Source organism: Takifugu rubripes, chromosome 15 (genome assembly GCF_901000725.2).
Source record: "Takifugu rubripes chromosome 15, fTakRub1.2, whole genome shotgun sequence".
Taxonomy (NCBI): Eukaryota; Metazoa; Chordata; class Actinopteri; order Tetraodontiformes; family Tetraodontidae; genus Takifugu; species Takifugu rubripes.
In genome coordinates this window covers 15,646,672-15,674,636 of record NC_042299.1, presented here as the reverse complement: position 1 = coordinate 15,674,636, position 27,965 = coordinate 15,646,672, and the positions used below count along the sequence as shown (strand labels likewise).

Genomic DNA, 27,965 nt, shown 5'->3' with positions numbered 1-27,965 from the left:
CGACTCATCTCTGGAGTAAATACATCCCCTATAGAGGAAGAACAGAGCGCTCGCAGCCATGGCAACGGCTCACTCTACATGTCAAACAGCTGCCGACCCAACACACACAAAGGAGGAAGAGGAGGTGAAGGTTACACTGAGGACCATGTGATGAAGGCACATCTAGTTTATTACAAGGTTCAGAGTGTTTGTCTGGACATTCAAAGATGAAGAGAGAGGCAGAAGCTCCACAGACGGGATCACGTTCTTCACTTGAAATCCATGTTCAGCTCCAGTTGGGAATCCAGCGCAGCCTGGAGCAAAGAACAGAGTTAATATTCCAAAAGGGGCGGGCACATCTGAGCCGTCTTCATTTAAATACGGACCAATTCTCGCTTCGCTTCCTCGATTTTCACTTGAGCAAGAGATGGATTCTGGAACCAAAATATGAAAACAAATCAAATTTAGGCCCCAAAATTGTCTTTCATCATGGTGATATCATAATCCAGGGCCAGTTTGAAGCTGTCTCCAATAACGTTGTGACAGCCAATTTACCGGGCTCAGGTCCATGTAAGGCTCCAGTTTCTTTTTTGAGGGGATTATTTCTTGTTTCAGTGCAGCGACGTCCTACAGCGAGAATAATAAGCTGACACATTAGCCCCCAAACCACGGCGTGCTACATGTGTGGTTACGGCTGGAGCGGAGATTACCTCAGAGAGCTGCACAATAGCCTGGTGGGTGACGGACGGGTCCATGTTCCTGGATACGAGCTGAGCCTGCAGGGTGGGTACAGGAGAGAGTAAAGGTGGCGCCCACACGATGACCTGAGCCGAGTTTACCGTGCTTCACGTCTGCATCATTCCAAACTGCCTCCAGCCTTTCTCCTCATCTTAATACACTTTTCAGAGTCATTTGGGATCTGGTCTTGTAGCCCCGCATTAAAGATTCGCATCTTCGCGTGACACATTGGTATTGTGGCTTTCCTTCGTTTCCACTGCCCTCTAGTGGCAGAACCGCTACATGTCCGCCAACGCGCTCCATACCTCCGCCCTCTCCCTCCATACCTCCGCCCTCTCCCTCCCGCCCTCTCCCTCCATACCTCCACCATCACCCTCCATACCTCCGCCCTCTCCCTCCGCCCTCTCCCTCCATACCTCCACCCTCTCCCTCCATACCTCCGCCCTCTCCCTCCATACCTCCACCCTCTCCCTCCATACCTCCGCCCTCTCCCTCCATACCTCCGCCCTCTCCCTCCATACCTCCGCCCTCTCCCTCCATACCTCTGCCCTCTCCCTCCATACCTCCACCCTCTCCCTCCATACCTCCACCCTCTCTCTCCATACCTCCACCCTCTCCCTCCATACCTCCACCCTCTCCCTCCTGTTCCCCAGCTCCATACCTCCACCCTCTCCCTCCATACCTCCACCCTCTCCCTCTCCCTCCATACCTCCACCCTCTCCCTCCATACCTCCACCCTCTCCCTTTCCCTCCATACCTCCACCCTCTCCCTCCATACCTCCACCCTCTCCCTTTCCCTCCATACCTCTGCCCTCTCCCTCCATACCTCCACCCTCTCCCTTTCCCTCCATACCTCTGCCCTCTCCCTCCATACCTCCGCCCTCTCCCTCCATACCTCCGCCCTCTCCCTCCATACCTCCGCCCTCTCCCTCCATACCTCCGCCCTCTCCCTCCATACCTCCGCCCTCTCCCTCCATACCTCTGCCCTCTCCCTCTCCCTCCATACCTCCACCCTCTCCCTCCATACCTCCGCCCTCTCCCTCCATACCTCCACCCTCTCCCTCCATACCTCCGCCCTCTCCCTCCATACCTCCACCCTCTCCCTCCATACCTCTGCCCTCTCCCTCCTCTTCCCCAGCTCTTTGGCCTTTGCTGTTACAAAATCCATGTTAAGCAGCCTCTCCTCGGCTTTCGCGCTCTCCACTGCCTGAGATTTGACAGTTTTGTTGACATCCCTGGAGAAGAGAGAGCAGCAGCGGTGAAGTACGCTGTCTCTTTCAGTTTCAGAAACTGTGAACACATAAATCAGATATCTTACTCTTGTAACGTGTTCCGCAGCATCAGAGTGGCACCAAGCCTCTTTCTGAGGGCTCGGAGTTCCCTCTCGAGTCTGCGATGGGACTTCTCAGCTTCCAGAAGGTCATTGGTGAGGTTGTTGACAGCTGGCATGAAACTGAATGAGGCATTTTCACAATCAAGCAGATGCTGGACACACCTGAGTCTTCAAACACAGTTTGTTTCTACCTGCTCAGCGACGTGTCCCTGACTCCGAGCACCATGGCAGTATCAACTAAAGCCGACAAGTAATCAGACGCAGGCTTGGACAAGCCCGTGTAGGACAGACCGGCACCCTGCAGAAGAACATCCCGTAGATGAGCACCTTTGTGGAGGAGAGAGCACCAGGTCACATATTTGTGTTGTCGATCACCCCAAAGTCATCAACTTCATACATGCTATGACAGCAACATTTTCATATTATTATCTGCATTCGGTCTTTTAGCCTGTTATAACATGGGTATCTTACTTAAATCTATCAACCAGTCTCATGTCCATGTCAGTGTGCTGAACTGATGAGGATCTAAACCTCTGTCCATTCTTACCATCAGCCTCATATTCCGACGCTTTCTGCTTGAGGTCCTCGACCAGCAGAGCCGTGTCTCCGCACCGGGCCTCGCTCAGCTGCGCCAGCTGGTGCAGGAGCTCCACTGTCCTGCTGGTCACCTCGAAATGTGGCACCGGCTGGTCGCCAAACACCGAGGAGAGCCAGCTGTTAACCTAGAGATGAGATACAATGATGAAGCAGGCATTCACGGGCAGCCATTAAAGTCACTCGGAAAGTGGTGTTACTAAGAAGACCGGTGAACATTACCTTGTTAATCTTTTCACACATGCTGTATAAAACAAAGCAGAGAAACAGGATAACTAAACTCTTAAATAATGTCACTAACTAAGCAGCCTTTAAGTAAAACTACAAGTTTTCGCAGGGTTTTCGCGCTCCTAAAGAAACTTCTTAAACTTCCGGTTTAACAGCCAATGAGAAGAGAGATTACTGCGCATGACTACTGAGAGCCCCGAATTCTGTTCGAAAATTTGATTAGCATTGGTGACAACTTACATAAATACATATAGCGGTGCAATTATATATATGTAAATATGTTTGTATAATATATATTAAAATATGTAAAATATGTTTTCAAAAAATACCTTTGCGGTTCGTGTTTCCTGTTGGTCGCCAAAGATCTTCACATCAAGATAATAATCTGAAATTTGATCAACGGTCACCGTTGTTTTAAGGTCAACTGCTCTTGATCATCCAAGAATAAATTGTAAAGTTTGCAGATCTCAGTTGTGAATCATTCTAAAGTGAATGTGGTGCGATAAATGATAAGTGAATACAGCTTTAGAGATTCGTGACAACCTTTGGCGGAAGTGAGAAATATTTGATGGAATCAAAACATAGACATTAAAATTTCTTCAATAAACAACATTGTATTGCTGCTATACCCGGATTTATTTAATATGATATTTCTTTACATCAAAATTAACTAAGATAAAAAGGGAAACGACGTCTGTAAACTGGAAAGACGACAGCGGAAGTAGAAAGTCTGCACTATCTTGTCGGTGTACAACACGGTTCTTGCCGCGCAAGTTTGAAAGCCTTGTTTTGGAGAGACGAGCCGAAAATGGCGACGAGGAAAAAAGCGTCCACAAGTCGACAGAACAATATAAACACAACATTCTCAGTTTCGAGTATAGACTCTACTACTGTAGAGGAAAAGTTGTTTGGTGCAGCCGAGAACGGTGACGCTGAAGATGGACCAGTGGTCTTCATCTGTGGGAAGTGCAAGTTGCCTGTCGGGGACTCGATGTCCTGGGACGGTAGTGAAGACGAGGAAAACCAAATACGGCTGAAGCGTGAGTCTGAATCTGGAGACATCTTTAGAATCCTTGATTTAGAATCCTTTAGAAGGAAGAGTCGCGGTCAGCCTGATGTTTCCGCTGTTCTACAACGATTGTGCTGTGTTCAGGTGCCGGTACATCGTGTCGGGAAATACAACTTTATTTTAAGGTTTGCATGTGTACAATAATAAGTGACTCTGTTGACGTTTCTGGTGTTTTGTCCACAGGAGTCACAGACAACGTTTATGTCGGAAAGGAAAAACGCCTGTTTGAAGTCGGCAAACGATCAGCCTGGTAAGAAATGTGGATGTTGAATCTAAACTCCTGAGGAACTCATCACTCAAAGCTAGCAGCGATACTTCCCATCGCTTCTTCTGCACGTCCATTTAAAGTGCTTGTCTGGTTTTTGCTGTTTTTTTTGCAGCCTGGTGGTGGATCTGTTCTGCCACGGATGCCACTCTGTGCTCGGCATGATTTACGCATCCACGCCCAAGAGCATGGACCAAAAGAGGTTTACGTTCTGTTTGAATGTAGCAGACATCGACAGGTACGCTTGGAGATTAAATGCATTATTTCTGTGGCAAAAACTGGTTTGCGCACTTTGTAGCTGAATTGTGAACATTAATACTTAAAATATACCGTTCAAAATGTTGACTGTTTAATATAACTTTAAGACTGAAACCACACGCACTTGAGGTATTGAAGATGTGGATGTTTTGTGCTCTGGTGATTATAAAACCAGCACTTTCCTGTTGTGTAGAATGTTCCTGCTTCAGAATGTTTGAAATCTCTTTAAATGCCAGTTACGTCTTGGGCTCAGCCAAGCAGATGTTGGCAGCAGGGGGCGCCGCGGAGCAGCCGGTGACTCTGGAGTACAGAGGTGTTGTTGAGCAGCAGCTGACGGAGGTAATTTACTGCTGCTGCTTCTCTTTGTCTCCTCTCAGGTAGGGAAACAACATGTGAGCCCCACCAAGGGAAGATATTTTCCCTAAATTCGTTGAAATGTAGATCTGTCAACGTGTCTGCAAACAGGCATCAATTTGACCTTTTTAATTAAAATTTCTCTTTTTTTCCTGTTAAAAATTCCAAGCACTTGGAGTTTGACCTGGATGAGCTCAGCAAGGACATGACTCGCGTCCCCTTGGATAAGCTCATCGATTATTTATGCAGGTTGTGCTTCCAATGACATCAGCCTTGTTCTGGGAAGTCCTGGTCCTGAGACGGGCAGACGTGGAGTCAGACAAGAGCTGGAGTCAGACATTAGCTCATCCCTCCGCGTCCTCCCCAATGAATCGCCTGTGTATAATTTAAGGTTAAACAAATAAAAGGAAATCATCCGAATAAATACATGCTAATGGTGTCTTGCAGGTGTTTACCCGTTATATGAATTATATCACTATAAAATGACTTGAAAACTTTTTTTAATGATATTGTTGATTCAAAAAGTTATATCACCCTTTGTTTAAGAAAATACCCCAATACTACCAATTGGCCAATAGGGGGCGCTAGTGTCCAGGTCGGCTGCCTGGTTCTAAGGACAATAGATGAGAGGATGTTGAGGAATCTGGTAAAAACATGTTTTGATCATGAATGAAGCATCTTTGTCAGCAGAGGAAGTTTCTGCAGTTGATAACAGAAATGTCGTTCTAGCAACATTTTCCAGCTTCACAGTTGGTTTTTATTTCCAGCAGAAATCTCACCAACACTCACTTTAGCAAAACTGATGCAGAATCTTAATCTGATGGTTGACAGCCATGTTTGCAACATCCTACCGTTAAAAAATAGTTTCATTACTTTGTTAAGTAGGAAGTATTTAGCAGGCCACTGAGGTTCACACTTTGTAGAGGTTTACAATAAAATATGAACAAAAGTGATAAATCAGAGGACAAATAGGTTTGAGGTGGCCCCCACTGGCTGTGCAGCCCCCAGCCTCCTGTCCTTTGTCCTCCTGTGGCGTCCAGTGAAGGTGTTTCTCACCCCTGCCGCCATTCTTAATGTATTCTGTCTGTCTGTCTGTCTGACTGTCTGACTCTCAGACACTTGTTTGGGTGTTTTAGCTTTTCCACTCCCTGACCTGTCTCCCCCCACCCCTCCCACTCACCCATCCTCGTCCTCGTCCCCCAGCGTCTCGTCCCCTTTTCCCCCTAATTGAATGAACTCCTCCCCTCTTTTCTTCCTGCTGCTCTTGTCGACCTGTCCACGCTTCCCCTCTTGTTCCGTCCATGTTCCCGTTCCCTCCTCATCTCTGCTGCCTGATGTGTGTTTCCAGATGAAAACGATGGTCATGTCCATGGCAATCAGGTTGGAGGAGATCGAACTGGGCCTCCAGGACGACTGTGAGGGGCCACGGCAGTGATGCACGTCACCTTCGACGTGTGGCAGGTGCAACCACTGATCGAGCCCATATTCTGAGTCCTTGGAGCCAAATCTACGTTATGTTCTGCTCACCCACAGCCCCTCGCTGTATCATTTGTCCTCTCCTCACCTTGAGCTCAGACGCATCATAAACCCCCCCCCCCCCCACACACACACACACACCAACAGCTTCCGTGGGCTTTGTCCTCGCGGCTGATGGTGAGACAAAGATTGCCGGGGCTGTAATCAATCATGATGTCAGCGGGGCTGCGGTGGGCCGCAGCACCCTCCTCGTGCACCTCTGGGCGCACACTGACTGATGGTGTTCCGGGGGGGTCATCAGGCGGGCTGCACACGCAGCACATCGTCATGACGATCAGTCCAGCTGAGGCCACACACCTTTTCCTTTCTTTGTTTCCTCGGCGCTGGAGTCTGGAAAGGATGGCTGAGAACATTGATTATTATGGGATTCATTTGGAAATCTTCATCTGGTGACGATGTCGCAGTTTGTTTTGTGTTAATAAAGAATTTTCCTGTTCTTTTAACGCTTTGGTCATCAGTGGAACGTGAAGGATGAAACCAAATAAGGCAACAGAGCTAATCTTTTTAATTGTTTCCTCTGTTGACTGTGTACTAAGACTGTCGGGATCAGCGGCTCATCCTCTGCTTTGCCTCTAATTAGAAGTATCTCTTGGATTTAACAGCTAAACAGCCAGTTTAAAGACCTCGGGGCGGAGGGCCAGGGGGGTGCTTTATTCCCGTGCCAGTGTTTGCTTAACAACTGACCTGTAATGTGCCCAGCAACACTTTCTAATAAGGCGGGAAAGTGGCTGCACGCCGCACCGCGCGCCCTCCCTCATCCGAGAGGTTTCATCAGCCTCGCAGAACAACAAGCGTTAGAAACGGCCAACCAGCACGCTGTATCCAAGGGCAGGTTGCGATGGCAACTGGGAGCACGTGTTACGCTGAGTGCCTGTTGCCATCTTGTCATCGTGCTCAGAGCAACAACCAGCCAACAGACACTAGCCCCTCCCACTCTTGCTCAGACACATACAAGGGGGAGGAGTCCTGAATCCCCCACAACACACACCCTCCCCTAATCTATGTTTTTCTCCATGGTAACCCCACCCATGCCCCCCCCCCCCTTCTCTCCCCTCCCTCCCACTGGTGGGAAAACAAAACTCAAAACAACAACAACAACAAGCCTCGTGGATCTGCTGCTGCTGTTGTTGTTGTTGTTGTTGTCTCCATTAGGAGGCGTCCAGCTCCTCTGCCCAGCCCGTGGGGGCTCCCCCCGCCATCTGAACCCACGGCCGGACCCGCTGGGCTGTGTTGCCCGGTGCGTTGCACGGCTGGATGCAACGATTGCAGCGGTTTCACCTCAGTCGCCCCCCCGCTCTCCACCAATCACGCCGTCCGAAGCAGCGCGCAACAGTCGGTGCGTCTCCCCGCGCGCTCCGGGGACAAAGGATGAATAATACAGAGGTAGCGTCTGAGTGAAAGTCCTCCCCTCTTCCCCTCCTTTCACCTTCCTAAGCAATAAGGAAGCAATGTTGCCATGGAGGCAATGAAGCCTCGAGACGCCGTCGGCCAATCAGAGGCTCCCTCAGTGACGCGCGCCACCAATGGCGGCTCAATCTGACGCTGCTGTTGCCACAGAACCTGAAATCCGATTGGCTGCAGCCGCTCTTTGATTGGATTTCTGATCTTGTTTTTGTGAGGGGGGAAAAAAATAGCTTGATGCTCGCCACCTGTGCGCCCCCGTAGTAAATATACTTAGTTTTTCCCAGGAAAGGGAGATAATTACTTTATTCGAACGGAGCAGTTTCATTTTAGTGTGAATTTGATCTCTTTAACACATAACTCACTCACACAATTAAATGCAGTTTATTAAGATTAAGATGAATAAAGTCCATCTTAATCTTAATAAACTGCATTTAATTGTGTGAGTGAGTAATATAAAAAAATCAAGTAGAAACAGGAAAAATCTGTTTTGCGGAGCATTTTTAAAAACACGACTGCAGCCTTCTCCCTCCCAAACCCCCCCCCCCCCCCCCAAGGAGCACCACACCCCTCCCGTTGCTCCCCAAAATCTGCTTTCACCGCACCACTGCCACCAGCCAGCGCCGCTCTCTCCGTCATTTCTGGAACATTTTATTTCAGTATGGACATTAGAGGGACACTTCTCTAATTATGTCCAAATCGTCTCTTATTTCGGAACAAACGGGCAAAAACAATATAATGTTTTTGCCTCACTCCTGTATCCTCAATGTCTATGAAATGAAACCTTATCGGGTCGGTTACATCTCAGGGGTCAAAGGTTAAGATGATTCCTGCGAAACTCCTCACGTCTCGGGGGCCCAAGAGTCGACTCGTTAAGGGGCCACGAGCTCCTCAGTGCAGTAATCGCCCTCGTGATACTCGTTAGCCTGCCGGTCAGATCCGGGTCTCATGCTGGAACCCAAATCCCCTTTGAGTGCCCAAAGCCTCCTTCATCACAAACATCTGTTTGTTTACTCCTCTCGGCGCCTCTGTGCGTGTCTCCGTCCAGCGCGTGTGAGAACTGCTGAGGCGGCAGGACTGATCCAAACGGTGCGCACGCACGGCGCTCGTCACTCCTGTTCCAGGTTAATCGCCTGTTTTTCTCAGACACAAAGGCTTGTCCCGTTGCCAGTGACGCCCGGCGTGGGCGGGGGGAGGGCGGAGGGGGGGGGGGGGCTGAACCAGGATTAGTGTCATCATGAGCCCGAGCAGACTGACACAGTCCCACGACAGTAAGTAGTCGTATCGACATTAAAACATTCCAAACCAGCCATGACGTCACTTCTCTTATTACTTGGATTCGGCCCCTGCAGAGATCCACCCAACAGGTCCGTTGCTCCAGATCTGCGGATCCTTCAGTGATCCAGAAACCTGGCTATGAGGGTGTGTTCCACCTGTGTGGGCGAGGTCAGACACAGAGGCTTCCACCATTAGTCCACATTCACGGTCATTTCAGGGTCATTTAAGGCCCGCGGCGTCCTGTGGCCCCTCACAGCAGGGACCTGGGTTCACTTCTGGGTTAGACCGCTTCATGTTCCACCCTGCCTCGACAGTCCTGCCCTGCCTTGTCCTGTCCTGCCCTGCCCTGTCCTGTTCTGTCCTGTCCTGACCTGCTCTGACCTGCTCTGTCCTGTCCTGTCCTGTCCCGTCCTGTCCTGTCCCATCCTGACCTATCCTGACCTGTCCTGTCCTGCCCTGTCCCATCCCGTCCCGTCCTGACCTGTCCTGTCCTGACCTGTCCTATCCTGTCCTTTCTGTCCTGTCCTTCCTGACCTGTCCTGCCCTGCCCTGACCTGACCCGTCCCGTCCTGACCTTTCCTGTCCTGACCCGTCCCGTCCTGACCTTTCCTGTCCTGACCCATCCTGTCCTGACCTCACCTGTCCTTCCTGTCCCGTCCTGTCCTGTCCCGTCCTGACCTGTCCTTCCTGTCCTGTCCCGTCCTGACCTGTCCTATCCTGACCTGTCCTGTCCCATCCCGTCCTGTCCTGTCCCATCCTGACCTGTCCTTCCTGTCCTGTCCTGTCCCGTCCTGACCTGTCCTATCCTGACCTGTCCTGTCCTGTCCCGTCCTGACCTGTCCTATCCTGACCTGTCCTTCCTGTCCTGTCCTGTCCTGTCCCGTCCTGACCTGTCCTATCCTATCCTGTCCTGTCCTGTCCTGTCCTGTACCGACCTGTCCTGTCCAGGGTCCTTGGTGATGTTCAGATGTTGGTACCAAATGTGTTGTTGTTCTGGGTTCGGGGCTCCTTTGGTTCTATTGTTTATTTGAGCCACATGTGAGGACCGTCCATTTTTGATTTTGCTCTAATGTGATTATGATGAAAAATATCTTCTTATGTCCGTCCCCCGCTGCGGCGCCGGGGGGGACGTTTGTTTGTCACAGACTCATGGTGGCAGGCGACCTGTTTAAATGCAGATTAATGTTGGAATAATCCACGCGTCAAAGAAAATTGTGTTAATCTCATCAGTGCTTTTTGGATTCTTCTGAGACAACAATAAATTAATAACTTCTGCTCTCCGCACGTTCCCAGATCCAAACAGCTGTTACACAAACTTGCTTGTTTGAGTCTTAGAGTGCGGAAGCGTACCTGTCCACACCCTCTCCCCTCCATGTTTAAACCCAGTGTTTTCTTTTATTCACACCGCCTGGGGGTATTTGAGTCCTTGCCCACCCTTCTTTTGATAAACAAAAGGTTCTAAAGCATTTGAGAGTCACTGTTACCCCCTCGGCTTTTATCAGCTTAGCCATGCCGGTTTAATCAGAAGCCCGTGTTTGTGTTGTCCTGTTTGTCTCGCGCTCTGGTGACCCCCCCCCCCACCACCACCACCTCTTTGTCTCGTCGGGGCAGTGTCACCCAAAGAGGTTTATGATGGGGACCCACAGCTGAGTGGATTAGTGCTCAGGGCGTGAAGGGGGGGGGTCGTCCCACGGAAGGGAAGGATACTTCAGCTGTTGCAAGGGTGCAGTTAGTTTTACCGCCACAGGTGAGAAGCTCCGTAAGCAAAGCTAGCAACTGAAAAACCACCACACAGACTCGGAATAGGTTCATTATAAATATTTAAAATACTTTATACAGCATAGAAATCTCTTGACACTCAAGCAAAAACCATCGATTACAAAATCTTACAAAATACACCCCCCACTGTAACAATCTCAGTATCAACCAGGAAAAAAGGTACCACCCAGGGAAACAAGATACAAAGAAGTTATTCAAATGCGAAGGTTACAGTTCAAAAACATTGCATGCAACTGTATGTGGACAGTGAGGAGCGTCGTGCACCTGTGGAAGCCTCAGTAGTAGAGCCGCACTGTCGCTGAAGCCACGGGCGTGAAAAGATTCAAACGTTCGGAACCCCTCCGTACAGGAACTCCAGAGTCGGACGGTTATTTACAAGGTTCACGTTACTCTCGGAGCTCTTGGCAAATACTCGTCATCGTAGCCAACACTTAAGACTATTGCACAAAACTACAACGTTTAGACGTGAAAAAGGACGCAAATCACTTTCATGGCTGTTAGAATTCTCTCCATCTTCAAATACTCAAACCTTTTAGCTCGTTTCACAAGTTTATAAGGCTTTTAACCCATTATCGTTCCATCTTTAATTCATTTGTTAAACTAAAGTATTGACAGGTGAAAGATTTAGAGTTGCAATTTCCTGTGTGTACAATGCAATACTGAGACACCTATTATCATTAGGAGGAAGGTTTATTGGTAAAGTATCGACCACGTTTAATGGCACTAATGCTACACCTGTTGAGCGACTAATGCAGGGAGGTAAAGGTGGTTCACCGTCATCGAGGTTTTGGTTTTTAAGAATAGTGCACTGAGCTTTCTCTTCTTCCAGTCAGCATTGAGGATAACAGTGCCGGCCGTCTGGAAGTACGCGTGTATATTACAGTTCCACAGACACAAAACACGTATACATGTAGTTAGGGTGAGGGTCGGGGTCTATTAGCTGGTGTGAATCAGTTTGTGGTTTAGTTAGTAAGAGGTTACAGCAACATTACAAAAGAGAATATCTCTTGATTCGGTGTATAATACAGTGGTCGGGTGTGTGCACAGGTGTACGACTCATATTACACAATATCCAGCTGAATCCGGGACATAGCGAGGTTGAGTCTTCCCTTGGGGATCAGTCTAAAATCTCATCTTTTCAGTGTCACCACTTCTTATTACACACTGACAGCAGTCACAAAGGTTATTTTTTCTTTTGCCCCCTTCTGCCCTTGCCCCCCCCCCCCCCCGTCCATCAACAAAAGTGGCTCAGTTGCGATAAAGGGACGGGTCACGTTCGGAAGGCCGCTCTGAAAGACCCCCTTGACTTGCCGGTGAGGTCTTGACTTCAGTCTGCCTGTCGCCGCCCCCCCCCCCCTCAGCAGAGAGTCTTGAGTGCACCCGAAGCACAGAGGAGGGTCTGCATGGGGTAGGGGGGCGGTGACACCACTTCTTCAACCACCTGTTCTGGTCGGAATGTGAACGGCTGCAGCTGGACCTTTTTCTTCAGGATCTGTCCCATCCCCATGCAGGGGAACTTGCTGCGGTGAGTCGGGCTGTCGGGGTCGTTGCTGCCGCTGCTGTTGGACGGAGGGCTGAAGGCTGACGCGGGGTTGAGGGGACTAAAGGCAGACTTGGGGGGCTGAAGGCGGAGCTTCTGGAGGGCTTCCTATTGTGCTTGGGGGGCTTCCGCTAGTATCGGACGAACCGCACCACTCTGAGGAGGTGCTCTTTTTAGGCTGTGGGTTGACAATCAGAACGGGAGGACTGGGAATGGTGGCCTTCTTCAAATAAGAGGAGTCAGGCTGGAAGGCTGAGACATGGCGGGGGGGGGGACAGGGTTCCGTTGGTGAGCTTGTACCAAGGGGAGCAGGGAGTGTCTTCAATCTGCTCCGCTTTGGACAGAGATCCGAACGAATGCATGCCGATGGGTGATGGCGCTGGAGGGGCCGGGATGTTGTGTTCTGGGCTGGTGTTGACTTGCGGCAGGGTAGCCAGGCGCCTCCGTTGCTGAGGAGTGTTGTTAAAGAGGGGCTGGATCTCTAGATACTCCATGGAGGAAGAGGCAACAGTGCCGGGCGGTGCCAGAGGCGAGTTACGATGGCCACCAGTTATAGCACGTAAGAGCCCTGAAGACGAAAGGAGACAAGAGAGTTCAGGAAAACGGATTCACTGGTAGTCGTACGCACACTAAACTATCCTACAGTACAACAAGGAGGTACAAGAGTTCTTAGTTCCAACTGTAGTTTCCTTCTCAGATGAACGGATGGATGGGTGGTTGGGTAGATGGATGGACAGACAAATGATGGACAGATGAGAGGAAGGGTGGCTTGACCAGTGAGTGGGAAACTACACACGTTGCACAAGAACAACATGCTCAGGTCAACCTACCCTATAAGAGACAAAGAGGAACAAATATACTCTTTTGTATATTTGTCGAGTCAGGATGTGTTTTCGCTGCTGTGGACGACGACGGCTCACCTGTTCGGTGTTTCTTTTCCTTGCTGGGCCCCTTGCTGACGGCCAGGTAGACGGGTGTCTGTTTGGGGGGGATGGTGAGCTTGTCCACATGCTTCCTCCACTGGGTCTGGAAATACTCACTTTTTTGTTTTTCTCCCTTCTTTTTTTCCTGGAACTGCATCTCCTAAACACATAAAAACAACCCCAATTACAAAACTGCCCTGTTATGCAACAGTGCTCATTAAGCTGCGTGTCATCGTTTAGGCATTTGACTCTCAGGTGTTTGAGCACACCGAGTCCAATGTCAAGACAAACATCCCGAGGAGTGTGTTTGATAATGGGCTTACTCTGTATTCTTTGGAAAGTCTCTTCATTTTCTTGTTGAGGAGGAAGTAGACGGCCAGAGTGTGACATGCGCGGTTGGTGAGGACGGCACTGAGAACCTCGCTGTGCTTGTAGTTCATCTTCTCTGTCATGTGCATCAACACTGTTTGGTTGATCTCCTCGATGTGGATCCTGAACAGAGTAGGTGGGGGGAGGGGGGTTAATGCATTCCACAGATTCCCAAACGGAGATAAACTTTGGGACAGAACGAGGCCAGGGGTGTGTTGAGGAGCTGAGGTCCACCGACCTGTTTAGGTAGGGAGCTCCTGTGTTCTTGTTGGCCAGCTGAAGCCACGAATCCGCCATCACCTGGTGAATATTGGGACGCTTGTTGGGATCCGGCTCAAGAAGCTTCTTCAGGAGACAGATGGCGGCTGATGGAGGGAGAAAAAGGGACATTCAGAGCCACCTCATCCCATTTTTAACGGGTACAAATGAACGTGAAATGCACCCTGGTGCTGTTGCAGCTAAGAGGGATGAGCCGAGGAGCGTACAACCAGGTCTTAACCCTCATCTTCAGCTGCTTTATTGTTGCATAATGTAGATAAGATGACACATATACTGCAGGTCATGAGCTACCGTAACAGCTACTTACGCAACTGACATATTAGCGAGTGACGATGGGGAACATTTATCACAAGCCTGATCCAAATGTACACAGCACAGCCTGTTTATTTGGGACATGTGACAGCTTCTGTCGTCAATTAGTTTTAAATGACAGTCAATATAATCGCTCTGAAGATGGATTATCTGCTTGTTAACCACAAAGGAATGCCGCTCGTGGAGACACATTTAGTCTTTACCTGTGGACAGTGAGGGAGGTAGAGGGTTCATCTCCTTGTCCACCATCTTCTGGTGCAGAGCTCGGAGGCTGAAGGGCTCCACGGTGAAGGGAAGCGTCCCGGTCAACATGGCATACATGTTCACGCCACTGGAAGATCAGAACAGACACCAATTATGAGTCTTGCGTGCATAAAATGTGTAATAGTCATGTAGTAAAAAGGTAATACACTCACATGGACCAGACGTCCACTTTGGGCCCATATTTCTTCCGGGAGAGCAGCTCTGGGGCGGCGTAGGCTGGACTTCCACACTGCGTGCTAAAAGGGTCTGAGTATCCCAAGATGCCAGCACAGTTGCTGAGGCCAAAATCTGAAGGACAGTCGAGACGGGAAGGTTCTGTCTTTATAGCAGTCGCTAGCAAATGCTTTGATGCTGCGGCTAATTGTCACATTAGCACAGAAACACCCTCTCCAACCGTGAAAATGGAAAATATTCAGGAAATGTACAGGAAAATCTCTTCTATCACAAAGACACAAAGGATCTCTTGTGTTACCTATGAGCTTTATGTTGTCCTGCTCGTCCAAAAGGAGGTTTTCGATCTTTAGATCCCTGAAGGACAAAAGAGCAAAAGCTGTCAATGGCCAGACGCCATCAGTATTTACATTAGATAGCTTATCCAGATCACACAATGGGAAAAATGGAGGAGGAGGAGGAGCCCTCAGTGTTGCTCTGACACAGACAGGCAGCCCCCCCAGTGTGTGTCATGCTGGCCGACCCTTCAGGATCTATTGTGCTCCTCAAATCCTCCACTTTTAGAAATCCTGTCCAACAATTATCTACGAAGGCAATCCCAGCATGACTGGAATCCAGTTCCTAGGCTCTCAGTAAAAACTCGAGGTTCCTGGGAAAACCCGGGAAAACCAGTGGGATTTTTAGCTTGCGTCACACACCTGTGCACCACGCCCGCTCTGTGCAGGTGTTCCACAGCCAGCACCAACTGTCGGATGTACTTCTGGGTCTCCCTTTCATCCAGGCGCTTCTTGTCATAGATGCGGTTCATGAGGTTCCCGCCGGGCACAGCTCCATCACCAGGTAGTAGCTGTTTCTCCGTCTCCAGGATGTCCAGCAGCTGAGTGATGTTGGGGTGGCGGATCATCTGCTGGATGGGGCCCTCCCGCCCGCAGGTTCTTGGTCACGTAGGAATCCTTCTTGGCCTTCCGCTTGTCGATCACCTTCACCGCCACCTGGAGAAATCGGCCATTTTAGGAAGAGCAATGAAAGATTTCGGCAAGGGTTTGCGGTTCCTAATAATTCCCAACAGGAGCGCCTTGGGATGGATGTCTGAGAGTTGGGGTGTAACTAGTAGTGGTCGTGCTTCTCGCTCGCCACTGCAGCATAACTTGACACTGGCCTCTCCCACACAGCTGCTCCCAATGTGGGGCAACGCCGGCATCGTGGGGCCCTGGGGCTGCGGGGGGGGGGGGGGGGGGGGGGGGGGGGGGCTGTGTTTTGGAGGGGGTTTAGTGCACCACCATAAACTACAGGGGACAAGCAAAATGTTACCCTTTCTGGGGGACAAATGGGCATTTAAGGTTCCCCCATTTGCCCCACGCCACAGCTGAACTCACACGTGGTGCGACGACACCGGCGGAGATGAGACGGGATAAATTCCCATTCCCGTTACTCATCCCATCATCCTCTCTCTTTGTCCTTGTTGACTCACTCAGTCTCATAAAAAGCCCCAGGACGTGTCCTTTACCTTTATGACAAACATTTAGCGGCTAATTACATTCACAAACGCACCCGTCTGCAATATTTAATGCTCTGAGCGCGTCTCCTCGCGTCACATCCAGACTGGGTTCAAGAGCGCGGCCCCCACACACGGCAAATCATCCCAAGGAGAACATGAAAGGCGTGACCACTAATCACCAGATCCATTAATGAAAGGGTGACGAGAGCTTCAGTGTGTGAGTCCTCTCTGTCCTTCAGGCTCTCTTTACCCCCCCCCCCCTTCATCTTTGATGCACCTCTGAAATCTTTCCTAGGTTTGCTAATTAAACCTGGCTCAGTGTGTGTGTGTGTGTGTGTGTGTGTGTGTTGGGGGGGGGGTCATGATAATATAGGACTCGTTTTACACCAGAGCAAATAAAAGGCAGGGGGTGCTGGTCATGAGGGGGGATGGGGGACTGTACTTACAGTAGGTTCGTATGTATATGGGGGGACAGAGGGCGGGTAAGGTGGGGGGAGGGTTGCACCCAGCCAGAGGGGGGGGGGGGGCTTCTGGGGGGATTCAGTTGTTTATCACCGCCTCAGACTGAGGGGGGCATGCTGGGGAAAGTGGGTTACAGACATCAAAAACACATGCACATGACCACCCCAAGCCTGACCTCTCCCCACTTTCAGAGCCCCCCCCCCCCCTCCCCCCAACACACACACTCTCACCCCTGCAGTAACTTTCTAGTGATCCTGAGAAACAAATATGGATCAGAGGGATTTTCCCGTCCTCACTGTACCTTAAATGAACCCACATCCTCCTGCTGCTGGTTGTGCTCAATGAACGAGAGTGAGGGGGGTGGGGGGGGGGGGGCACTTACGATTGCAAGTGTTTGCATCATCCCCAGGACAGGAGGCGAGTGACGAGGAAAGACGCACGAGATAATCTTCAATATGCCAATTATGGAATTACCTGGAATCCGTTCTATTATTGCACAGACAGAAATCAGGCGGAACAGGAACCAACTGTCTCCCCGGCTGCAAAACGAGACAAAGGCAACCGGTGGTCCAATGGCAGCCCATAATAACCCAGCCCATAATAACCCCTGCGCTGGCAGAATCCTGATGAGGCGCAGGCCCATTTATCAACGACACCATTTCATATGCAAGTAGCGGCTCCGTCCTCTCATAGGTCGCCGCGCGTCCCCGACCTCCCCTATCAGGAGCGTGCGCGCTGCGGCGGCGGTGAGATCACCGGCAGCGAACAAAGCGTGAGGCAGCGCGCGACGGGCCACATGACAGAGGAACGTCCCCTCGCACATGCACGCAGGCAGTAAATATCGCTCTCGACCCCCCGCGGGTCGACTCTCTACAAAGATCTTCTCTTTGCAAAAGGGAGCGATCAAAGTCCCCGAACAGGCACGTCGCGAGCCCCGCGTGCGTGCACGCATGCGACTGTCAACATAAACAGATGCGGGATTGGTTTACATGCAGCTGACACCGTGAAATGGAATTCCAAAACCGGCCACGCCGTTCTGCTGCGTCCCGAAGTCGCATTCCTTTCCATTCCGACTCAATTTCCCGAATTAAGAGTAAATTAAAGCACGCGGAAGGTTCCGGTTCCTGCTCACCTTTTCTCCAGTCAGCGCGTGGAGACCCTCTCTAACTTTGGCGAACGAGCCTTCTCCCAGTTTCCTCCCGATCAGATAGTTTCCGACCCGCTTGGTGTGGTAAAAGTTCTTGAGGATGTCGGCTGCGGGGCCGCACAGAGACACGGGGAGCGCGCCCTCGTCCGCGGCGCTGCTCGGGGTTCGACCCTCGTGGCTGCTGTCCATCACCATGTCGCTGTCAACCACGGGCATCACAGCTCAGAGCCAGGCACCAAATGCTGAGCATCCAGGAACGTGCGTCAACTTTGGTCCGCTCGCGCGTCGCTCCTGATCACAAAGGGAGGACCCGGAGCGTGCGCCACCTGTTTCACCCAAAGCTCTCCAGCACGCGCACTCAGCAGGTTCTTCGAGCTTTACTCAGCTCAGATTTGGATGACAGGGAGAAATATGAAAGGAATGCTGGAGAAGTCGCCCCCTTACAATGAGCGGAGAGGCAGCAGTGCGCGGCACGCGTGCGCGCAGCGTGTTGTTCAGTTTGAAGTGACTGACTTTACCGGGGTTCCTCCGAGTGGGCGTTTCGTGTGAGCGCTGCAGAAACACTCACAGCCTCTCGCACGGTGGCATCCGGCCGCCCAATGGGCGCGGGCGAGGCGGGGCGCGTGTGAGAACAACGGGGACGACTCCACCCGGCACCAGCGCGCACGGTGCGCTCTGGTGAAAACACGCTGCACGAACAAAGAATCCGGTTGTAGCCTGAAGACTGAAGGAACAAATGTCAGCGTTCGGTTTACTCCGCTTCTGTGGTGCACAGAATCACGCGGCGCGTGATAAATAACCACTAAATTACACCTGCGTTCGGGTCTGCGGGCCGATCGGGGCACTTTAACCTGATTAAAGGAGCAGCTTGATCCGTTTACCAAGTTCCGTCAGCAGAAGTTCCAGGATGAAACGAGCCATCAGACAAAGACATCGAATCATCAGAGTAACACCTGTAGCGAGGAAACACAACATTCCATTTCTTTTCCTGCTATAATCATTATTTTAACCCAGCGAGGAGATAGAAATCCATTATTTACATTAATAAATTGACAGAGCCTCAAGTTTTGACATTGCAAAAGACAACCATATCTCTTAGTTTCAGTCCATTAGTGTGTTTATGTATTTAGAGGCACTTTGGGAAGTGACTGGGAATAACATGACGTCCAGACAATGGACCACGTTTAGACGCAAAACACAAAAACATGAGATCAAACATGTAGTTATAACGCCACCTATTGGAGATAAGTTATACTACAAGAAGCTGAAGACAAGTACATTAGACTTGTCAAAGTTAACTGTTTTTTGCCTCCATATTGGGTGGAAACTGAAAAAAAGGTATGAAGTCATAGAAAAAAAAGACAACCACGTTAGGCTAAATCACTTTTAAACACAGTCCCTCATTAGTACTGACAAGAAGTGCAAAGGATACAAATATGCTCGTTTATTTCCCTGCAGCTGAAAACTGATTCTCTTTTCGCCCGAATCTTTTAACATCTGGCGCCACCTGGCGGCCAAACGCCACAACAACAATAAATCCCATCATGCTTTGCGTCACCGCGACCCGACAGCTACCGACGCTACGCTAACTGCCGCTAGCTACCGGGAGCGGACATGTTGTTCCGAGCCTTCCTTAAATAATATTCTCCGTGAGGGGGGGAATCGGGATTTAGGGGGCGGTTTAGTGCTTTTAGCAACCATGGAGGCTGTTAACGCTTTTAACTTCGAGGTAAGTCGCCCCAGAACTGTTTAATAGAAGGAAGCCAACGAGGTGCGGGACATGTTGCTGTGATGCACCGAGGCTAGTGGAGCACCGCTCAACGGGCCTAGCTAGCTGGACTTCCCGTCTAAATGGCCTTAATGGTTCGGAGGCGTTTGGGTGGTTTCTGTGATAGTACCTGCCAAGCGAGGGACGTTAATACTAAACATTTCTTAAAGTTATTTTCTATTGCGCCTGCTAGCATTTATACACTCCATTTGCATGTCCACAGTGGCTCAGGTAGCCGTGCACAAACTTCATTTACCGACGTTTGTGTTAGCTTGCAGAAGCACTACCACTTCTATCAGCTATTGGGCATTTTTTAACAAACCTCAGCTGCCAGCGAAGGCACTAATGTATGGATAATGTCACGCCACCACCGTGAAACACCCACATGTATTCTGATCGGTGCTGCACAGGTCAAGCCGTGGAATATTTAGGTGGCCAGTCACACTACACCGGTAACACTGGCTCAGAAAGGACAGGGTTCGAATCCCTGACCAGCTGTTATTCTCCGTGTGCAATTATTCCAACTCATTTTGTCATTGGGGGGAAAAAGGAGAGAGCTTTTTAAATCACACCGTTTGTTTGGATTGACCAATATGAGCAGATTCTGAAGGGGCTTCCCAAGTCTTCAGGCTTTCACAGCTACTTTCAAAACATCATGTTCAAGAACCAATCATAATATTATTTCAAGAAAGAAGTGTTGAATGGGGAGGGTGGGTTGCTCTGGGAGCTTCCTGCCACAGATGTGCACACTGCTCATCTTCTAAGTGTTGTTTTAACCACTAATTAGATTCCGTGCTCCCATAGAACAGTTGGCTTAGCATAACTAGTGTGTCGATTAGTCTCCATTAGCGCTGGGAGTCGTGTCCTCAGTCATTTCTACTTGAATCACCCCCCTCTGTGACTTCTCTCTTCAGCTCTTCTCACTGATGGACTCCAAGCCTCCGATATCTCGAGCAAAGATGATCTCCATCACCAAATCTGCCATCAAAGCCATGAAAGTAAGAAGGGGTTTGCTATTTCTTTTAATGCTTCTAACGTTCACAGTTGGAGTCGTCTCTGCTTTTCCAAAACACCATCCCAGATTATTATTTTTTTAACGTGGCAGTAGAAGAGTCGAACCTCACTCGCCTGTTTGTTTTTTTTGTGTCAGCTGTACAAGCACGTGGTCCAGATTGTGGAGAAATTTATCAGAAAAGTAAGTCGGGCCATTCTCTAATGGCTTATCTGTAAGTAGAAATACCCTCAAACCTGCTTTATAAGGATAACTCTGATTTAATCTCTTCTTCCAGTGTAAGCCCGAGTACAAGGTTGCGGGTCTGTACGTGGTGGATTCCATTGTCAGGCAGTCCAGACATCAGTTTGGAGCAGACAAGGATGTGTTTGGCCCACGATTCACCAAAAACATCACAGAAACCTTTGAGAATCTCTGCCTTTGCCCAGTGGAAGACAGGGTAGGTGACGAAGTGCCACTGAGCTGAGTATCAGGCGCAATACGACTGGTTGAAGTAATAAATGGCGATAAATGGATGTACAGGGCTGCCCCCCCGCCCCTCAACTCACGTCTGTCTTTTGCAGAGTAAGATCGTGCGGGTATTGAACCTGTGGCAGAAAAACGGTGTGTTCAAGATCGAAGTTATTCAACCTCTCCTGGACATGGCGGCTGCGAGCAGCAGCGCTGCTGCTCCGTACTCAGGCACAGACGAGCCAGGTAATTAGCTTTGATCTAGATCTTTAGGACAAGCTGACCACAGCTTGACCACATGATGTGTGGAGTTCCGTGGTGTTGTTGGGAAGCTGCTCGATCAGGTGCCGCGTCTCTTTGTTCAGGTTCTTCCCCAACTCCAGCCAAAGAACCAGTTACCACGGTAACAGCAAACTCCACTGCCACATCTGCTGCTCATCTCCAAACTTCTGATGCCATTGCTGCGGTGGCGCAGCTGTTCCAGTCCTCGCAGGGTCAGCAGGTAGGTCGCTCAGGGTCTGGGTTGGTGCTCTCGCCTGGACCCCCCCCAGTAACTCTTGGCTCCGTTAGCTTCAGCAGATGCTCCAGACCTTTCAGCAGCCAGTGAAGCCTGAAAGCAACTGTCACCTCCCTGTTCACATCGTCCCCACTCACGTCCCGAACGTGAGCGCCGGCCTGAACATGGCCGCCCCCCAACCCGCCCCGCCCGCTGAGCCCTGCCAGCAGAAGACGGCCTTTGACAAGGTAGCGAAAGCACCGCTGGCGCGTTCCGCTTCTGACAGAATCATGTTTGTCGTGTCCTCCTGTGTTTCCAGAAGCTGCTGGATCGATTCGACTACGACGACGAACCGGAAGCTTCGGAAGAGTCGAAGAAAGATGAAGCCGCGTCGCAGCAAACCTTGTAAGATCAGTTTACGGCTGTTGTCATGACGACGGCTCGTTTGTGTTTATTAAGTGTGTGAGATTAACGGGGCGTTCTGTGGCGGCAGTATGCAGCAGCCTCCTGCCTTCTTACAGCACCTGGAGCACTTTAATCCACAGATGCTTAACGTGACGCAGGAACAGGTAACGGCGCACACCCACAGACGCCACCTTGGCTTTGGTGCACGGCATTTATCATGTGCACGTGTTGGCAGTTCCCCCTGCATCCAAACGGGCAGCCCCAGGCTTTTGGTTTGCCACCCGGCCAAAACTTCCCCGCGATGATGCCACCGATGGGCCACGCGCTCCCCGGGCAGCTCCTGCCGGGTTCTGCGGGGCCGCCGGGCTTCCCAGGGGCGTTCCCCCCCCATCAGCAACAGGTGATTGCGTAACACCGCGTGAAACCGAGACAGCGCAGCCGTCTCCGAACTAACCCGACCTTCCATGTTGCTTCAGGAGATGTCTATGGAAATGGACCGGTCCTCTCTGGGGGAGGACCGACATGTTCGGCAGTCGCCCTCAAACTGCTGGTAATTCCGATCGTTTGGATTCTGTCGGCTTTTGCTGCTGTTTTGTCCTGATTTCCTGTTTGTGGCGAGATTCCATGCGTTTGTTTCTCTCTCTCTCTCGAGGTCTCCAAAGCGGAGGAGGTCACGCTCCAATTCTCGCACCCGGATGTCCAAACACAGGCGGTCTCGCTCGCGTTCAAGAGATCGCCATCACTACTCGCCGCACGCTCGCTCCCAGGAGCGGCGAGACAGGGACAAGGAGCGCGAGCGCCGGCAGAAAGGCCTCCCACCGCCGAAGAGCGAGAGCCTGAGCAGTGAGACTCGTCCTCAGACTGTTAAACGAGGTGTGAACTCGTTTGTGTCATGTGATCTCCCTCACACGTGTTTCGCCAGTTTGCAGCACGACTCTGTGGGTGGGTCAGTTGGACAAGAGGACGCAGCAGCAGGACGTGGCCTGTTTACTGGAGGAGTTCGGTCAGATCGAGTCCATCAATGTGAGTCCCGCTCTGCCCAATAAAGCCCCGCGCGCGTCTACAAGTACGCCGTCACATAATGGAGGGAATTGAGATTTTTCTCCCGCTTGTTCTCTGGTGACTCAGATGATCCCTCCCCGGGGCTGTGCCTATATTGTGATGACGCATCGGCAGGATGCCTACAGGGCCCTGCAGAAGCTCAGCAGAGGGTCGTATAAAGTCAACCAGAAAGCCATCAAGGTCCGTCAGCAATGCAGCTGCTTCCTGTCTAAATACGTAACAACCCTGTCAAATGGAACCATTTAGTGTTTCTGTTTCTCCCCAGATCGCTTGGGCTTTGAACAAAGGTATAAAATCGGAGCTGAAACAGTTCTGGGATGTGGAGCTGGGCGTCACGTACGTGCCCTGGTCTAAAATCCGAGAGGTTCAGTTGGAAGAGCTCAAAGAAGGAGGAGTTTTGGATGTGGAGACCTTAGCCCCAGGTACAAAAACATGACATTTGAGGCGACACTTGTGTTGAGAGCAGTGTGTTAATGAAGGGATTCGAACCCTGTCCAACATTTGCAGAGTGGGCTGCAGCGAGGAAGGCTTTTGAACTCCCAGAGGAGCACAACCATAATGGGCGTTCAGAGGCACAGCACCCCGAGGAGATGTCTGTCATGTCCGTGGGTGCTCCTGTCCCCCAGGTAAGGACATGCTGTCCTGCTGTTCATGGTAGCAGCACAGTGGTGATTGGAGCTGTTGCCTGCCGTCATGCATCTAACCCCAGGTTGGGATCGTTGACAGGTGCCTCCAGCGCAGCAGCCGGTGGTCGGCGTGGGATCTCTGCAGCCTCCTGGCTTCTCCGGTGCCATGGGCATGCCTCAGCCTTCCTTCCCCCCAGGCATCCCCCCTCCACCTTTCATCAGACCTGCTTTCAATCCCCTACAGATGCCTCCGGGTAGGAAATCCTGTGGTGTGATTACCATCAACAGTTGACTTTATAACAGCTTTATAACAGGGTTTATACCAGTTTCAGCCATTGAGACTTCCCTGTACTCATCAGCCCACCTTCTTTAGATACTCCCTTAAAGCAGTAACTTGTAACTTTTCCTGTTTCTTTTACCAGGTTTTCCTCCTCCAGGTGCCATGACTTTAGGTCCCCCACCTCCTTCCAAAGTTGAAGACCCACCGTTGGACCCAGGAGGGCTGAGCAGCAGGAGGAGCGATGAAGGCCTTGAGGCTGCCAATATCTTTAACAATCAGATGGGGCCTATAGGTCAGTCCATTCTGTCAGTCATGTAGTATAGTTCCAACATCCACCAGGTCGTAGGTCAGAACAGGGCTTCAGGAATCTTGAAACAAGCCTTGAACCCTGCCTGAATTCTAAAGAGTAAATCAGTTAACCAACACTTGGTGGTTACTGGACGCGCTTCAGGAGCTCCTCCTTAACTGTCAGTCGCTTGTTGCTAACGCTCGACTCGGCGGCGTGATATTAGGCAGCTTTATTATAGGTCGAAGCACAAAGCGACCGAGTTTGAGGAAGCATGAGGGAAACGGCTGTTTGTGATGGCTCGTGAAACAAAAAGCTCTAAAAATAGTCGTGGTTAGAAAATGTGCGAACCTGCATCAGACGAAGAAGAAAAGTTAAAGCTTTGGGCACTTGTGAAGGTTGTGCTGAATTTAACTGTGTGCTCTTGAAGTTCAGCTTTCTTTCTTCTCCATCAGGCAACCAGGTAGGTGGACCTGCAGCTTCTCTCCCAGGAGGTCCTCCAGGAAGTCTCCTGCCCCCTTCGGGTGGTCTGCTCGGTGCACGGCCAGGTCTAATCCCACTCCAACGCCCTCCAGTCCCGCCACCTCCACACATGCAGCGTTTTCCTCCGCCTCACGGACCGCGCCCCTCTCCCCCCAACATGCCTCCCATCCCCCCACAGATATTACCTAGAGGGCCGCACCCTCAGCTGATGCATCATGAGCCGCAGCAATCCAAAGGAGGATTTGGTCCACCCCCTCCTCATAATATGAGGCCTTCTTTTCCCTCACACATGCATGGGCCTCCTTCTCATGGCCCCGCCCCTCAGGTCCCGCCTCCTCACGGTCCTCCTCAAGGACCTCCTCACGGTCCTCCTCAAGGACCTCCTCACGGTCCTCCTCAAGGACCTCCTCAAGGACCTCCTCAAGCACCTCCTGCACATGGACCTCCTCAAGTTCCTCCACCTCAGAGCCTTTCTCCGCAAGGCCCGCCTCCTCCATTCTTCAGACCCGGTGGCCCTCGTGTTCTGGAGGGGCCAGAAGAAATAGACGGAAGATCATTCAGGGGAGACAGACCCGGATTCAGGGACCGAGAGCCAGAAAGGGAGAGGAACTGGGATCGAGACAGAGACAGAGGTTTTGGTGGTGGAAGGCGTTCTTTTGGTGAGGGAAGTCGAGGAGGGGGAGGTGGTGATAGACTAGATGGGAGAGACAGGCTCGCAGGGTGGCAGGAGGATGGAGGTGATCTCCGGGGTGGCGGGTGGGAAAGAAACAGGGATCGGGAAAGGGACCGTGAAAGAGACCGAGACCGCGAAAGGGACCGGGACCGCGAAAGGGACCGAGACCGGGACCGGGACAGAGACAGACGAGGGTGGAAAGAAAGGCGAAGCAGCCAGGATAACGAACGGGGGCGGGGAAGAGGCGATGCTGCCGAGAGGGATCGAGGACGGGGTGAGGGAGGAGAACGGGGAAGAGGGGACGGAGGGAGTCGAGACAGGGGACGCGAAGCCGCTGGAAAAGAAGGGGACAGACCGAGGCGGTCGGAACGGCGAGAGAGGACCACACGGTGGGACAGAGACGATCGCCTGGCAGAACTAGAAAACATGGAAAAAATTCAGACCTCTAACAGCGCGGAGCAACCTGCTGCCGACACGGGCAGCGACCCAGGCGTGGAAGCCTCTCAGAAGGCCCACGAGTCAGAACTCACAGCTCTTCCCTCGGACGCCGCCGCCGCTCCTGCAGGGGCGCCGGCGTCCTCTGAGGCCTCGGCTCAGAATGAGCGCGTAGAATCAAAACAGGAAGCAGCATCATAGACTGCCTGGGTGCTCCTGTTGCTAGTGACTGCTCCGTTACTGTAGGGTTAACCTTCTCCACTAACCAGCCGCGGCTCCTGGCAGGTTATTTCCATTTTGTCAGTTGGTAATTGATCATTTCTAGACACTCAGAAGCCTTGAAAACAAACGTGAGGATGTGTTTTTCGTTCAAGTGTGGCTTTGGTTCCGTTCCTCAGATCAACGTCTGTCTGGCTGTCGACTCTGGATCCTGATGTGAGATTTAACAAGAGTTTTGCATCAACTTTGCTTTGCGCATCTTAGGTTGAGCGGACATTCGCTTTTATGCTTTTAGTGATGTTTGGCAGCTGGAGGAAAGGATTTCAATTAAATCACTTTTACTTAAAACCTCATCTGTGTAACTGCAGCCACTCCACAAAATCACCTGTTTTTTTAACGATCTGTATTTGTATTGATTGGCCAAAACGTCACACACTGAATATAGAGGCATTGTGTTTTTTTCTTAATTGTTTTAGTCTGATTTCTTCTCCATGCTGTGCTACAAAGGGTCCCTCAACACTTGACAGTATTTAGATGTCTGTCATTTTATTTGCAAACTAGCTGAAATGTCTCCCTGGATGTTAACTTACACTGAAAGAAGTCACCGTTCAAAAAAACCTTGGTTTTTTTTTTTTTTCTCCATGTTTCAAACCCAACGATTCCAGGTCGTATAAAATGGGCTGTCGCCATCCCACCACACACTCGGTACAGTGATTGTTGGGTTTGTGGTGCACACGCGGGTCAGCGGGTCCCCTTTTGTACATGTGGTTTTATTTCAGTGTTTACAAAGTTCCTCCAGAGGATCCTTAATGGGCCTGATGAGAATCCAGATCTAATGAATTCCACCTGATTCAGTCTGGAAAATCGCTCTCGTGCTTCAGAGTCTTCTGTCAGATGTCATTTTATAGAAAAGAAAATGTTCTTAAAAGATTTTTGTGTGCATAATAATCTTTCGTTAAAAAATCTGCGCAGAGGCACCAAATCATGGAATAAATCGGATAAATATTTGACTGACTGCGCATCAGAGCTATAGAGTAGAAGAATCACCAGTTCTGGAGGCCATTAACCACGGGGGGATCTTGGTGGTTTGCATATAAAAAAAAGAACGTTTCACGCTGCTCCGCTGTGGTTTAAAATCTGTAAAAGCAAGCGGACCAACGTGCATCAGAGAGCCGGGGCTTCATTTGGCTCGTGAACGCGTCTCCTTGAGCCCACGCTGAGTTATCAGAGTGAGGTCAGGGCCCATTAAGTATGGGTTCAAGTCATCCATTACTGGTTAATTAATGAAATCAAGGTAAGGTTGTGATCATGTGTAAATTTAAACTTCTGTCAGATCTTACATGCATTCAACATTAATTTAAATGTATGTACTTAGTTTTCTGCTGTTTTGTGTCTGATGCTAAAATAGAATTTCTTTCAAAGGCCAATTCAACTGTATTTTCAATATTTGTACAGAAAGACTTGCTTTATGTGAGAGGAGCCGATTCTTTCCTTTAAATTTCTCATTCTCTATTTTAGTCTCACATCAACCTCATTGTCCACATAAACCTACAATATGGTATTATGGTGCTTATTTGTTTTTCATTATTTGTCAAATAGAAGCATGTCTAACATGAGACAGGAAACACTCAGATTTCTCCATTTTAAACTGAGCACAGTTGCAGATTTGAAGTGATAAAGTTGTTTGGCTACACTGCTGTAAATAATACGCTTGTATTACTGACGGTTAAAAGTGAGATGATTTATGGTTTCTAATCTGTCAATATCAAAGCAACCAATCAACTTGAAGCAAATGGAGGGGGCTCTTGGCTTTAACATTTTTAAATCTAATGGTTTGAATATCGACAGACGTTTCTATGATTTGTTAAACATACAAAAGACATGGGCGTGAAATCAATATGGCAGCATTAGGAAAATTGTTTTTAATAAACTATTTTTTTTACCAAAGCTTTCTTTGGACTGCTAATTTTATGTTTACTGAATAACCAAACTT

General features: G+C 50.2%; 4 protein-coding genes across 8 annotated transcripts; 2 read left to right on the top strand and 2 right to left on the bottom strand.

Moving 5' to 3' along the window:
• Nucleotides 1–148: 148 nt before the first annotated feature.
• Nucleotides 149–3,039, bottom strand: haus1 (HAUS augmin-like complex, subunit 1). Of its 2 annotated transcripts, XM_029848950.1 has the most exons (10): nucleotides 2,867–3,039; nucleotides 2,598–2,772; nucleotides 2,242–2,377; nucleotides 2,036–2,170; nucleotides 1,842–1,952; nucleotides 1,100–1,112; nucleotides 690–755; nucleotides 535–606; nucleotides 366–413; nucleotides 149–293 (listed from the first exon to the last, which is right to left on the bottom strand). In XM_029848950.1, exons 1-10 carry the CDS (start codon nucleotides 2,885–2,887, stop codon nucleotides 249–251), a joined length of 822 nt encoding a protein of 273 aa, XP_029704810.1. In that variant the 5' UTR covers nucleotides 2,888–3,039; the 3' UTR covers nucleotides 149–248. The 2 variants fall into 2 exon arrangements, with proteins under 2 accessions (XP_029704810.1, XP_029704809.1); XM_029848949.1 differs by lacking the exon at nucleotides 1,100–1,112 and having other exon boundaries at nucleotides 1,829–1,952; nucleotides 2,867–3,037.
• A 514-nt stretch (nucleotides 3,040–3,553) lies between these two features.
• mis18a (MIS18 kinetochore protein A) lies at nucleotides 3,554–6,797 on the top strand. 3 transcript variants are annotated; one of them, XM_029848967.1, is made up of 5 exons: nucleotides 3,554–3,912; nucleotides 4,125–4,191; nucleotides 4,322–4,444; nucleotides 4,701–4,803; nucleotides 5,068–5,257. In XM_029848967.1, exons 1-5 carry the CDS (start codon nucleotides 3,681–3,683, stop codon nucleotides 5,206–5,208), a joined length of 666 nt encoding a protein of 221 aa, XP_029704827.1. In that variant the 5' UTR covers nucleotides 3,554–3,680; the 3' UTR covers nucleotides 5,209–5,257. The 3 variants fall into 3 exon arrangements, with proteins under 3 accessions (XP_029704827.1, XP_011609996.1, XP_003971394.1); XM_011611694.2 differs by having other exon boundaries at nucleotides 3,557–3,912; nucleotides 4,988–5,203; XM_003971345.3 differs by lacking the exon at nucleotides 5,068–5,257 and adding an exon at nucleotides 6,167–6,797 and having other exon boundaries at nucleotides 3,567–3,912.
• Nucleotides 6,798–10,836: 4,039 nt separating this feature from the next.
• hunk (hormonally up-regulated Neu-associated kinase) lies at nucleotides 10,837–18,335 on the bottom strand. Its single transcript, XM_003971346.3, is given in 12 exon segments — nucleotides 10,837–12,920; nucleotides 13,273–13,435; nucleotides 13,599–13,767; nucleotides 13,883–14,009; nucleotides 14,439–14,566; nucleotides 14,652–14,787; nucleotides 14,972–15,027; nucleotides 15,369–15,492; nucleotides 15,495–15,522; nucleotides 15,524–15,595; nucleotides 15,597–15,662; nucleotides 17,763–18,335. Coding segments are annotated over 12 exon segments (1,629 nt in total). The 5' UTR covers nucleotides 17,994–18,335; the 3' UTR covers nucleotides 10,837–12,591.
• Nucleotides 18,336–19,347: 1,012 nt separating this feature from the next.
• On the top strand, nucleotides 19,348–27,919 carry scaf4a (SR-related CTD-associated factor 4a). Of its 2 annotated transcripts, none has more exons than XM_011611696.2 (19): nucleotides 19,348–19,506; nucleotides 20,460–20,543; nucleotides 20,696–20,740; nucleotides 20,835–20,996; nucleotides 21,121–21,253; nucleotides 21,373–21,509; nucleotides 21,578–21,751; nucleotides 21,826–21,908; nucleotides 21,997–22,072; nucleotides 22,144–22,308; nucleotides 22,385–22,458; nucleotides 22,561–22,751; nucleotides 22,831–22,931; nucleotides 23,037–23,150; nucleotides 23,236–23,392; nucleotides 23,478–23,596; nucleotides 23,697–23,850; nucleotides 24,019–24,168; nucleotides 24,618–27,919. In XM_011611696.2, the coding sequence occupies exons 1-19, from the start codon at nucleotides 19,477–19,479 to the stop codon at nucleotides 25,952–25,954; spliced, it is 3,486 nt and encodes a 1,161-aa protein (XP_011609998.2). In that variant the 5' UTR covers nucleotides 19,348–19,476; the 3' UTR covers nucleotides 25,955–27,919. The 2 variants fall into 2 exon arrangements, with proteins under 2 accessions (XP_011609998.2, XP_003971396.3); XM_003971347.3 differs by having other exon boundaries at nucleotides 21,823–21,908.
• Nucleotides 27,920–27,965: the final 46 nt, after the last annotated feature.

What these genes read in the sequence shown, in the direction of transcription:
- haus1 (XM_029848950.1), bottom strand. Translation starts at nt 2,887, where the DNA reads ATGTGTGAAAAGATTAACAAG. An exon ending in CTGCGGAACACGTTACAAGA is followed by an intron (nt 1,953 to 2,035) that starts GTAAGATATCTG and finishes TCTCTTCTCCAG; the next exon opens with GGATGTCAACAAAACTGTCA. An exon ending in AGGAAGCGAAGCGAGAATTG is followed by an intron (nt 294 to 365) that starts GTCCGTATTTAA and finishes TCTTTGCTCCAG; the next exon opens with GCTGCGCTGGATTCCCAACT.
- scaf4a (XM_003971347.3), top strand. Translation starts at nt 19,477, where the DNA reads ATGGAGGCTGTTAACGCTTTTAACTTCGAG. An exon ending in CTCAGGCACAGACGAGCCAG is followed by an intron (nt 21,254 to 21,372) that starts GTAATTAGCTTT and finishes CTCTTTGTTCAG; the next exon opens with GTTCTTCCCCAACTCCAGCC. An exon ending in CAGTCGCCCTCAAACTGCTG is followed by an intron (nt 22,459 to 22,560) that starts GTAATTCCGATC and finishes CTCTCTCTCGAG; the next exon opens with GTCTCCAAAGCGGAGGAGGT.
- mis18a (XM_029848967.1), top strand. Translation starts at nt 3,681, where the DNA reads ATGGCGACGAGGAAAAAAGCGTCCACAAGTCGACAGAACAATATAAAC. An exon ending in GTCGGCAAACGATCAGCCTG is followed by an intron (nt 4,192 to 4,321) that starts GTAAGAAATGTG and finishes TTTTTTTTGCAG; the next exon opens with CCTGGTGGTGGATCTGTTCT. An exon ending in TTGAGCAGCAGCTGACGGAG is followed by an intron (nt 4,804 to 5,067) that starts GTAATTTACTGC and finishes TTATTTATGCAG; the next exon opens with GTTGTGCTTCCAATGACATC.